Source organism: Catharus ustulatus, chromosome 13 (genome assembly GCF_009819885.2).
Source record: "Catharus ustulatus isolate bCatUst1 chromosome 13, bCatUst1.pri.v2, whole genome shotgun sequence".
NCBI classification, from domain to species: domain Eukaryota; kingdom Metazoa; phylum Chordata; class Aves; order Passeriformes; family Turdidae; genus Catharus; species Catharus ustulatus.
In genome coordinates, this window is record NC_046233.1 from 9,965,779 (window position 1) to 9,978,380 (window position 12,602).

Sequence of the window (12,602 nt, forward strand, 5' to 3'; positions counted from 1 at the left end):
TCACGGTGCGGCGATCCAGGCGTGCCGCAGGCTCTGCGCGGCGCTGGCGCGGCGCTCGGGCTCGTAGTGCAGCGCGGGCAGCAGGAAGGCGGCGAAGGCGGCCGCCTCCCGCGGTGTCCAGCCGTGCCGGTCCGCCAGGATGCCGGGGAGGCTACGGGGGAAGAGGCGGGAGAGCCGCAGGAGCGCGCCTGGCAGAAACAGCGTGGGCACAGCGCCTCAGTCACAACTGCGCGGCTGAGGTTGCCGCGCCTCGCCTCAGAATTAACCCAAAGCATCCTGAAAGATCTTTGCTGCCTTCTTGGAATTATCTGTGTAAGCTCTACCTGCGCTGCCCCTTGTATGTTTGGCTCTCGGCTGCTTCTCAGGAGCCACCTTTCCAAGCTCGTGTTTGGAGTCTCCCTGTTCCTGAGTACTTTCCTTAGCTGAGAATGTGCCCAGAGTGCGCAGCATTCCCAGAATAACCATGCCAGAGCCATTGCTGCTTGTACCCTGTGCCTGCCCACAGGCACCCGGATGGATCATGCTATTTCAGTGTCAGAGCTAGCATGACACTGTTTTGAGTTGGTTATGTGCCAGCCAGCTCTGTGGGCCCTAGCAGTGTATGACTGAGCGAGAAGCAGCCCTCATCCTGGGGAGTGCATGGTGTAGACACAGTGATTCAAGTTGGGCATGTGTGGTCAGGCCAGGTTTGTTTGCAGGGAGAGCGAATGTAGAACTTGTTTTGACTCATTTCTTTTAAGCACCATAGAAGACATTAAGTGTGAGCAAAGGATGTGGATGTACAGGGAGGTGCTTGTTAAATTCCAGCATGGGACCAGTACTAAGCGCTGAATGAACTGTGGGAAGGCTGGTAAGCATGAAAGCAGAGAAAGATGATAGGCCAAATTGCAGAAGGGTGGAGTCATGTGATGCCTTGTGGTCGAAGAAGGGTTTCAAAACTCATGAGTCAAAGGGAAAGGAACTGGGGAGAATAAAACAAAAAAGATGTTTCAGTTGGGTCAGAAGACTAAATATAGCAGCCACATTGGAAGGATATGAGTGCCCCATTCCTGGTCATCATTGTTCTCTGCCGGTGAATGGGTGAAATCCAGCCTGTTACACACTTTTCAGCCTTCCTGGCATGGAGCCATTTCCTGTCTGTATTTCCATTTTCTCCAAATCCAAAGGAGAAAGAATGGAAATGCTTTCCCTGTTGGGTGTTTGCTATGAGTATTTTTCAGGATTTTGCATTCACTCCTGGAATGCTCATGGATTGCAAAGAAATGCAGGTCAGGGAGTGTTATTGCTCTTTATGAAATTTCCTTTTGTGTTCCAGCCGTGCTTGTAGCCTGCGTTGTGTGAGTAACTTTTGGGGGAGTTGAGTAGGAGTGTGTCAGAGATCTACAGTGATTTTTAAAATAAACTTCCTTATGCCTGTTCTTACCTGGCCTGCTGAAAAATTTTGTTGACTTGTTCCATGAGAAAACAATTTCAGGAGGAATTCTTCCCAAGACTTCAATAATACGAGCGACATGATCTAAATAGAGGGAGGGACGACAAATTTAGATACAGGCTGTGACACTTCTGTCAGTGAAATGAATAAAATCCATGGAGTCCTACCATCATCTCTGGAGAAGTATTTCCCAGGTTGAGGATCAAATAGACGGTCCCCAGTTGCCATTTCAAAAGCCTAGAAATGGAGTAGCACTGTTAATTCATTAATTGTCTTGGAGATTTCCTTGTTCACTAACTGATAGTACCAATTGCCCTCTTTATCACACAGAACTGATCCTAAAACGCTGGCTTGATCTGTATCACAGTGAAACAACACCTTTAGCTCTGAATGAAAAGCAGCGTGTGCCTGATGCAGGCAAGCCTTTGAGCTAATCAGTATGGAGTGTGAATTGCCTTAGAGCTCGAACTAAATTAGGAGTGGGTTGTACCAGCAGCAGACTTTTGCCCTAAAGCAAATGAGTGCCAACAGCCCCTTTTGCCTTCTCAGAAAACAAGCTTTCTTTACATGGATGGGTGGATGCTAAGGACATGCTGCCCTGGCCAGGTAATGTCTGTCACTTCCCCTACACACACAGTGGTGTCCCCAGTCCTACCAGGCAGGCTGTACTCCAGATATCCGCAGGAGTGCCGTAGTCTAATCCAAGAAGCACTTCCAGGGCACGGTACGGCTGGGTCTGGATCTCCTTGGAAAAAGGCTTGTACTAAAACAGAAACAAACTCCCTCTGGCTGGTGTTCCTAAACCAGTCACAGCAACGCTGATGGTCACAAGCTTCTTGAGCAGTGACAGGACATTGGGGCATGAATGTGTGTTCTCAGCTCTGTGCAGGGCACAGCCAGTACATTCCTGGCCCCACTAATACCAGTGGAAACCTACCTCCCACCACTTCACACTAAACAGGGTTTAAAATTTCTAATTGTAGGGACTAACTGCAAATTGGAGAAACATCCAAAGCTGACAGTGTCTCAGGAGGACCATGTGCAGCTTGGAGCTGAGAGTGCCAAACATAACACCCCCCAATATCAGCATCTCTGAAATAGCTGCTCAGCTGTACAGGGACAGACAGACACGCAGTGTGGGATGGAAAGAAGCACACAGCATCCCACATTGTCATGGGATTAAGACTCAGAGCAGACTCACTGTCCAGCATGCGCTTCCTAGATCTGCAATTTTCACCTCTATGCTCATTACATCAGACTCTTCCAACTGGTTGCCAAGATCACCTCCTAGATGGAAAGGACAAAGAGAAATCAGGTCTTTCTGAATCAGCAGGTGCACACTACTTACCACAGGAGAAGCATGCCTTCCCTTAAAGTTTCTTGGCCTAAAAGGTCCTAAATACTTTCTATCATAAATCAAATGTCACCCCTCTTTTTTGAAGGAACACAAAAGACTTCGTATCCAGTAAAAACATAAGAGAATGTTTGGGAGAACAGTAGCTTGGAGTGGAACAGTGTGACCATATGCTCCTGTCCTGCTGCAAGGTTCCTCTAGTACCGAGGTTAAATTGCTGTGGGCCCAGAGGAGGGCACCAGTCAGAACCAAAACATCTGTAATTTTTCCTCAGCCTTCAGCAACTCTGGCTGTCACAGGTCTTGAATACAGACTGCTTGGCAAGCAACCTGGAGGTTACACTTCCATATGATCCCAGAAAAAGGTAATTCCTGGTTTAGTGCCTTACAGTGAGCTGTCAGCCTATGCCTAATATTGTGCTTTTCTGCTCCAAGCAAAAGACTTGGTCACTAATTTAGTATTCTCTGATTGCCCCAGAGTTTGAGAGACAAAACAACACTGTCATGGGAGAAAGGCTCACAGGAGAACACAAGGATAATATGAAAGATCTCATTGGTGGGAGATCAGATAATCTCTCGAGAAACTCTCCAGCCCTACATCTTATTCAATATTCACACCATTCTGTGCAAATGAATTATGTCTCAGAAGGCCTTGAAGATTAGAAGCATATACCAGTCTCCCACAAACCTCAGAAACTGGGGACATAAAGAGCAGGAGTGTCATACAGCTTTCTGATCAAGCCATTTTTTTATGTAAACCTTCCAGCAGCTGAAAACATCAGACATGTGGAACTGTCCTAAAGCCTTGAGAGTGAGCCCCAAGGTCATGGTGGGGCTGTTAAAAGATATCTGTGACCTGTAATTGTCCTTCACACAAACCCACCTGCAGGACCACATTTCTGTAGGTGCCTTGAGTCCAGCCTGGTGTTTGTGCTAAGCAGAGAAGGGAGAGGCATTTCCATTTCAGCAGCATGAGCTGGCTATAATGTTTTGTATTGGCTGTTGCAGGAGATGTGAACCTTTCCTAAGGTATCTGTACCTGCTGCCCCTCATTTCTCTGCTGGCAATAAACACCTCCGTCTGTTTTCTTGTTAAAAAAGCCCTGGAGTGCTCACCTGCTCCCTTTAGCCTGGCTTCTGTTCCCTGGTCGCAGTCGAGTGTATCCATGAGGAGCCTTTGGAGCCTTTTGCTACATCCACACAGCAGGATGTTCTCCGGTTTGATGTCTGCGTGGATGATGCGGCAGCACTTGTGCAGGAAGTGCAGCCCTGCCAGCACCTGGGCAATGAGGCAGCAATGTCACACCAGCCTTGAGAGTGTCCCCACCGCCTCTCCTGCCCCAGCAGCTGCCAGAGCAGGCAGGCACAGCAGGAGTGCAAGTCAGGGGAGTCTGGCCACTGACGGTAACTATTGGCAATAAACGATTTCCTGCTGGGGTGGCCTGTGGGAGCAGGCACAAGGCACAAGGGTTTCATCACCTCACAAGGCAGCAGAGCCCCAGGAGCAAGGGGAGGCTTGGACAGCCCAGTGAGGAAAGGGCTGTTTGGGGTGACACACAGTGTGACAATCCACAGATGTCAGCACGGATGGGCAAGCCCAGGGAGGAGGGAAGAAGATGGGGCTATGGGGAAGCATTATGATTACAAAGCTCAACTTGGTCTTGAAAAAATATTCTTGTTTGTATGGCTGCTGTGTCCTGAGACCTTTGTGCCTTCCCACTGATTATAACCAGACCCCATCTTCCATTTGAATGACAATGACATGGCATGGGAGGGTGTCCCATCTTACAAGGAAAAAAGGCACAGTATAGCACAGACAGGAGGGGGAGAGACCATGAGTGAGTGCAGAGAGAGGATTTCAGGGCTCTGCAAGAGAGTCATGTAGGGAAGGAACAGCTTGTGATGCAGCAGGGAGAGCCTGGCCTGTCACAGGGGAGAGATAAACAACACCTACCCGAGATGAACAGTCACTATCAGAAATCAATAACAGAAAAAAGGCTGCGGGGAGATTTAGGTTTGCTTTTTAACACTCTGGTCAGTCATAAAGGACTGGTAAATATTCTCTGTATTATCAAATTCTATTCTGGGATGAACACCAGCCTCAGGGAAATATCAGCCTTAAATGGTAACTGTGAAACGTGGGGAAGATTTAAATAACTAAACTGGAATGAATCAGAAGTAAATACTGCCCCAGTGCTGATCTGAAGGGGGAAAACAGATCTGAGATTTTACAATTAAAGCAGATAATGTATCAAGCAAAAGCCTGAGTGTGAAATGGAGCACAGAGGTAATGCCACTACATTTTTGTGTAACTTACTCGAGTGTTAGTGGAGCTTCTTTAGAGAAAGGAGAGGCTTTCTGCAGTAGCCTATTTTCTGTAGTAGGATAATAGAAAACAGGATGAAGGAGGGAGCAATTTTCTTTCTTAGTATCCCTAGAAGGGCACAGGAATCAGGGTAGCAAATCTTCATCTTGGCAAGTGTGCAGACTTCTGATAAATCTCAGCATGAGAGGCAAAAAGTAATTTTAACTATTCTGAGGCCTCACTTGGGTTTCCCATTCCTTAAGTAGAGCCAGCCCTGAAGAAACTCAGTTTTCACCATCTTTTAAATAGGCCAAATACATCCTCACAGGAGAAGAAGGAAAAATTGGCTCTGCTTAGGGAATCCTCAACATACAAAGAGAAACAGCTGACCAAATCAGCAATCTAGAAATTCATGTAAAGGGAGGGAGACCTTGAGCAGCCTTCAGTGGTACCATGCAGAAAGCTGCTGGAGCTGGCAGTGATACCCATGGCGGGATGCCAAGGCAAATGCCAGCAGTCTGGCATTACTGCCAGAGGGGACTTCTCTGGACAGCATAAGGGCAGAGATGGTTTGCCCACAAGAAGTAGAATTATGGCAAGCTGTTTGTCCCCTGCTACTTCTACAAGCAGCAGAGAACCCAATGATTACTGAGCTGATGGGAACAGAAGTGCCAGCCCTGACTCCCTGGTGTACATCTGCAGGCTGTTGGGACTTTGTGGCCCTGACTCCTTCCCAAACCTGAGGAGGCTGCAGGCTTAGGCAGTAACACCCAAGCCCTTCCTCTTGGGAGGAAGACTGTGACAGCCCCTTGGTGCCCTTTCTTGATTGCAGCTAAGTTCTCACCTGCTGTAAAGACTTCTTCACAAAAGGCAAGGGCAGTCCCTGGGCCGTGTAGTTTCCCATCAGACATCGGATGGAAGGACCCAGCACCTCAAATACCAGGCAGGCATGTGGGAAAGAGTTAGGGATCCACTGACAGGGAAAAGTGTTACCACCAACCCTTTGCCTTTCACCAAAGCAACCAAATACCTCCTAATTCAGCCTCTCCCCTCCAGCCATGCCCACGTGCCCTCCTCATCCTCCTCATGGCAGCACAGCACTCAGGTTTACAGCATCCTGTGGCTCTCCAAGGCAAGCCCAGGCTTTGCTGACCCAGAAAAGCACTCTTCACAGAAGGATATGGAAACCATTCTCTCCAATCATTCTGAAGTCATCTAACAAACAGACAATGTTTTCTCCTGCCACGTCCTTCTTCTTCATGCAGCTTACCTGAGGGGGAGGATTCCAAGAAAGCTGCAATTAGAGACATACATATGCCCAAGGACACCTTACAACTGTTTTATCCTGTCTGACTTTCTCTTCTGGGAGTTGATGCTTCATGATGAATCCCATGAAAACAACATCAGGAAAACCAGGAATGAGTTTCTGTATGTTTTGTCTTGCTCTTGACCAGGTGGACCACCACACTCAGACCAATCCTGCTGATAGTATTTAGCACATTTCCTGCTGCTTATTCTCTCCAGGAAGGACCCAGGAAGTGCTCCTGCTTGGGCTGGAAGGGGATTCCCCCAGGAAGACAGCATCAATGGTTATCCGTTTCCTTTGCCTTACACCAGCCCTTCAGCAATTTTCCTGAAGAGGCTGCAGAGAGGCACAGACATTGTGGCTGTCTTTGGCCACTCAAATGCTACTTGTCTTATCAGGGTAGAGAGCAGCTTCCACATCTGGAAGAACCCAATGAACGGGGGTTATTTGTGCTGGAAAAGGGCAAGTACCACAGTGATCTATAGGATACAGAGGGGTGGTGGAAGGGGTGAACATATCTTTTTACTAGAGCCAGGGGTCTTCAAACCCAGCATGTAGTAGGTCCAAAACCAAAGCAGAAATGGCTTTTCACACAGCACATGGGTAACTGGGAACAGGGAGCTGCAGCTACTGAATCTCACAGGGGCTTGCAGGGGTTCAAGGTAAATCCACTGAGAATTCCTGCCCATTCAAGCATCATCCTTGGCATCCGAGAAATCTGCAGCTGGAAAATTCAACAGGACAGGGGAGCATTCAGTGAAGCAGCACCCTGTGCTCATCTTGCTCTTACACCCACCTGGACACATGCAGTTGGCCCAGGGTACTGTGTTGTGTGAACCTCCAGGCACAGGTGCTGCAGCACCCCCAGCACCACACACCTGTGTGACAAGGAGCACCAGGGACTTGCTCTCCCAGTGCACTTATCCTGGTATAGCAATTCATGCTGTTTTTTTCTCTCACAGCCACAACTGCCAAGGTTTTGGTTTGGCTCATTTTGCAGATGTCAGATCCACCTGTACCAGTGCCAGAAGGTCTATTCTGGCACAATAGAAGTGAACAGCCCTGAAAGCAGAGACCAGATCATCTCTCCTGGCAGCTCTGCAGGCACTAACTCCCCAGTGCTGTTGGGAACAGTCTTGGGAACCAGCTGTGTGCTGCTGAATGGGCAGGCATGTCTCTCAGAATTAATAATAAATCAGGGGTAAGGCTCACTCTCTACACAGGGTTGTGCTGATGTGCAGAAAAGCAGCCCTCTGATTACATTAAATTAGTGCCACTTGGTACTTCCTCTTGCATCACTGCATCTGGCTCATCTCCCTTTAGATAGGGCCTACAGATTTACAGGTGTGAACTAAACCTTTCTCAAACCTCCTGGAGAAAGGCCACAGAGTAATTTAGAATGGAGAATTTAATAGCTTTTACTCATCTGAAGCTGATGTAACTTTGTATTTGAGCAAACTTGAAGAATTGTGACCACAAGCTTTCTAGAACTAGCAGTTCAAGCCAGCTTCAAAGGCAACTTGCTACAACCCAGATACAGACACCTAATTACCACGTCCATTAGCAGAGGCCAGAAGAAGCTGACTTCAGATATTTATTGTATTTTGGTATCTCATATTTTTTTCCTATTGCAGATATTTCCTTTTACTTCAGTATCAGTGTTGTGATACAGCAATATCCTCTGAGTGACATTCCTCTGTGAATGACACAAGTACAGCAGACATGCTCCCATCTCCTGCTAAGAACATTACTACCTTCTTCTATTGATTATCTACCTTATCATTCTGCAGATTCTTCCTTTTTTTGCTGGATTTCAGTCTCAGATTAAAGAAGTGGGCTGACAGGGCAAGTGGGATACAGCCAACGTGTCCCAGTATGATAGAGGAAGGAAAAGATTCCTGTTTCAGAGACCAGTGCTAAGCCAGAGTTATTTCTGTGAATTCCCCCAGTTTTATTTTGTTGTTGTTGTTTTTGGGGTGTTTTGTTTTGGTTTGGTTTGGTTTTTTGTTTTGGTTTTTTTTCCCCACCGAGCTCCTTGGACTGAGACCTGGAGGCAGAGGGGATGATGAAGCTGATAGTCAAACCTGAACTCCGTGGCCATCCACTGGAGCAAAGCACAGACCCACAAATTACACTTACACAGCGAAGGAAAGCAACCTCGTCCTGGGCAGTCTCAGCAAAGCCTTCCCTGCTTTTCAGAACCTTCACAGCTACCTGTTTCTTCCTCCTGGGAAATGAACCACAGCTGTCAGCCAGTGCATGTCAGTGACTGTGACCAGCAGCACTACCCTTTCTCCCCGTCAGCCAGCCCTGGGCTCCCCAGGGAAGGTGCTGCCCTTCTGCAGGCACCCTTGGCCTCAGTCTACAGCATGCCAGGCCCATGGGCATCCCTCCTGCTGGCATCTAGCAGCACAATTGCCCCAGGGACCAGCAAGGGACTGGAGAGAAAAAGAACATGGATACTGCAGGGTCTAAACGAGAAAAGAAAATGCAGAGCAAGAGCTGATCCCACCCATTTACACTCTTTGATTTCTGGGGACCAGCTCTGCTCGTTGCACCCCACTGATCTTGCTGTCAGGTTTTCCCTGTGCTCAGGGATGCCTGGCATGCTCCCAGACTGTGCTCTGCTGTTTCTGTAGGAAGGGCCAGTCCTGCCCAGGACATCAGCCACGCCTTCTCACCTCCCTGAATAGCACCCAGCCCCTCACCTCATGTCCTGGCACAGCCAGACAGTGGCAAAGGTGCCGCATCCCAGCTTGTGCAGCACCTGGTACCGCGCGTTGAGCACCTCTCCTTCCTGCATGGGGTGGTGACCTCCTGTGGAAAACCATCGCCAAGAGGTATTAGTGACATCTCTAAATGCTCTTAGACTGAAGAAGCAGCTGAGGACAGCCTGACAGGTCCCAGTGGCCTCCTCTAGCCTGGGAAGAGCTGGCATGATCTCATCTCGAGCCTCACGCCCAAGGACTGACCTGTGCCCTGGGCTGACGGCATCTCTCGCTGCACCTGCTCCTCCATGGCCCTGGAGCATGGCAGATCCTGGCACGAGGGGATGGAGGCAGTGGGACACCAAGCAGTGGGACACAGGTGGTGTTATCTTCAGCCCTTTACTCTTTTCTATAGAGCTCAAGAGCTGCAGGGTGGCCATATGTCTGCTGTGCCTTCACCCCTTTCCTTCCCATTGCCTTCAGCAGCTCTTGGAGTCAGGCTCTACAAACACTTTTGGCACTTCAGGGAGACAGGGATTATTTTAAGAGCTCAGAAGAGGAAAGCTGGCAGGCTGGTCCTGGCCAGGGCCAGGTGGGAGTCTCAGGTTTCCTAGTGTGTATTTTCAGGGGCTTAGCAGGGCCTGTGGGATCCCCTCCCTATCCCCATCCTGGCCGAGGAGGGAATTTGGGCTTTGGCTGGCAGGAGAAGGCTCCTGATCCAGAGGGGTGTGAAAAAGAACTTGCATTCTAAACATTACAGTCCTCTGCCCACAGTCCAGTCCTGGGGCTGGAGCATGGGTTTATCACTGACCATCCTGTGACATCCCAGCAGGGCCACAGGACATCCTGGCAAGGGGCTGCTCCTGGGGTTTGTTACTATGACAGCCCAAGGCATAAACACCAAGACAGCACAGACAGACTGATCCAACTGCTGACCCCCAGTGCTGCAGCACTGATGTAGGGCTGGCTTCAGTACTGGTCACCTGAAATAGCAGCCCATAGCCCTTGTTGCTGATGAAATACAGATTTAAGCCACAGTAGCTGGGACACTCCCAACCCAGCCTTTCAAAATTTGGAAATGTCACTTGCTGTACAGCCGAAGCTTCAGGCTTCAGAGCTTGAGGCAGGTGATGGTAATGCCCATAGACTATTAGCACAGGTAGAAATATTGAACTTTAAATCCTCCAAATCAGGTTGTTAAAGTTAAGAACTCATCTGAACCAGAGGATTTTCATAGAGGGCTGGCAGTGCTGGTGGCAGGGAGTTGTTCTGGAACAGTAACATCTTCCAGCTGTTGAGACAGAGCACCTGTTTTGACTCAATGTTTTGACTTCCTCAAAACATTAAAGTTTTTTTCCATGTGCTGATGCTCCTCTCCCAGCACAGCAGCCAGAGGCACAGCCTGTCTTTGGGCACCCAGTGAACTCCTGACACAGTTCTAGTCAAGGGTCACACTAAGCTCAAGGCTTTCATCCTGTCAGGGAAAACCCAAAGTACCAGAGCTGACATTACTCTGGTTCACCCAAGCCCGCACAGAAGTCTGAAAGGAGCTCAAAATGCCTCTCCCTCACCACATTTCTACACCTCTAACCCTTGCATTTATGCTGTTCAGAATCAGTCTCTTTAGATATATACCTCCTGGATGCTGCATCTCTGCATGGCCACTCTACAGCAAATACTTGCTGACATCTTACCTATGAAACAGAACTGAAATCAAAATTTTCCTAGCACAGACTAAGCTTATGAGAACCCTCACACACTCCTGCACCACCTGAGCCTTCTTCAGTCAGATCCTGAGGACAGCAGGGCCTGAGCTGAGAGCCAGCAAGGTTTAATTATGTGGCTTACCATTCACCTGCCAAAGGAAAACTCACAAGTGTGTGGAGATGGGAGTTCAACAGCTTCCCTTGGTGGAGTGCTCTGGTGATAGGAGACTTCAGGGAGAAAATAGGACCCAGAGGCAGACCCACAGCATAAGACTCATCCTAGCCCTAGGGCTGATGGCGCTTTTGGGCCATTCACTGAGCCCTGGTGACTTTGTTGCTGCAGAGGCAAGACAAGTCTATCCCTAGGCATTCAAGATTTACCTCCATCCACCCTCTCTGGATGGAAGCACTGGCAAAAGATGAAGAGTGTTGCTATGCAACTTGGTACAGGAAAGTGAAATGCACTTCTCTAAGCTTTGTGATAAAGGACAATTGGCGCTTTTAATCCTTAATTTCTTGACACTTCCACATTAAACATAACTTACTTTGCTTTTGTCATTACAACTATTTTGTGCAGAACCCACTGGATTACTGCAAGCCTGGACTAGCTCAGAGAACTTCAGCCCAAGAACTGCTCCTGCCTGGTTTGTGAGAGCCATGGACAAGGAGCAATGCTTCGTGTCTCTCCTGGATTCCTCCACCCAACCTGCATGGAACAGCGTACAGAGCTGCCCAACACCAGTCATGCCGTATGCCACCTGGACCTCTGGAGTGGCAGAACTCACCAGAGCAACACACACTTCCAGCTTCTGCACCACCACAGACCTACAAGCCCTTGCTGAGCACAGCATCCCTGCAAGTCACAGCACACAAGCAGCCCCGTGGGGCTCTGAGCCCCAGGGCCCAGCACAGACTCACCATGCAGCAGTTCCCGGGCAGGACACGCCATTCCCTTTGACATCTGGCTCGTTCTGGAGCTCCCCAGAGCGAGATACCAGCTGGTCCTGCTCTGATTTTAGTCTGCACTGCCCCAGGAGGGATGTCCTTGAGCCCACCAAACTTCTGCATCGCTGGATGGACGTGGTGAGGAGTGGGGCAGGGTATCAGATCACAGCAGCACTTCTGGGAACAACCTTGGCTTTGGGAGAGCAGGAGACCTCAGACAGCTGCGGTGGATTCACTTTACTGCTGGCCTCTCCCTGCCTCCCTGGCAGCAGGCCTGTCAGCCTGCAGTAGATTCAGTCTCCACAGCAACTATTTATAGCGGGAAATTCACAGCTCTACTGAGATGGAAACAGAGAAATCCTCCCCCTCTGCTCTGCCTTCCCCAGACCCAGAAACCGTGGGGCTGCCTGGCTCTTCCCTGCTCCCAGCAGTGTCAGCAGGACTCGCTCCTGCGGCACCATCTTCTGCCTGGCAGAGCCATCCCTGTTCCCATGTGCCACACTGCCAGACCTGAGGAACCTCAGTCTGTGCAGCAGCCACACCTGCACACAAATACCATCACAGCACGGTGCTGGTGGCCACAGAGCCCACGCTTCCCCTGCTCCTTTCTCGTGGAGAGCAAGCGCAGCAGCATCTTCCCCACAGCCCTGGGGGGACCCGAGCATCCCACACCATGCAGCAGCACTGGGGAGGAAAAGGCCTCACACAGTAACAATCACATTTTCCCCCCCTCCACTGCCACAAGCCTCACACCGGCGCTGGGCACGGCCCGGCCTCCCCCTCACTGGGGCCCTGGGCCCGCACAGCTCGGGTTTCCTGGCTGAGGCTGCAGAGAGCGGGCCCCAGCC

The 12,602-nt window shown here is 49.7% G+C and overlaps 1 protein-coding gene across 2 annotated transcripts; it reads right to left on the minus strand.

Moving 5' to 3' along the window:
* Window positions 1-11,807, minus strand: LOC117002307 (SRSF protein kinase 3-like). 2 transcript variants are annotated; one of them, XM_033071259.1, is made up of 11 exons: window positions 11,728-11,807; window positions 9,104-9,212; window positions 8,535-8,622; window positions 6,272-6,359; window positions 5,934-6,040; window positions 3,901-4,063; window positions 2,634-2,719; window positions 2,088-2,195; window positions 1,600-1,669; window positions 1,424-1,516; window positions 1-188 (listed from the first exon to the last, which is right to left on the minus strand). In XM_033071259.1, the coding sequence occupies exons 1-11, from the start codon at window positions 11,768-11,770 to the stop codon at window positions 1-3; spliced, it is 1,143 nt and encodes a 380-aa protein (XP_032927150.1). In that variant the 5' UTR covers window positions 11,771-11,807. The 2 variants fall into 2 exon arrangements, with proteins under 2 accessions (XP_032927150.1, XP_032927149.1); XM_033071258.1 differs by lacking the exon at window positions 11,728-11,807 and having other exon boundaries at window positions 9,104-9,812.
* Between the last annotated feature and the right edge of the window lie 795 nt (window positions 11,808-12,602).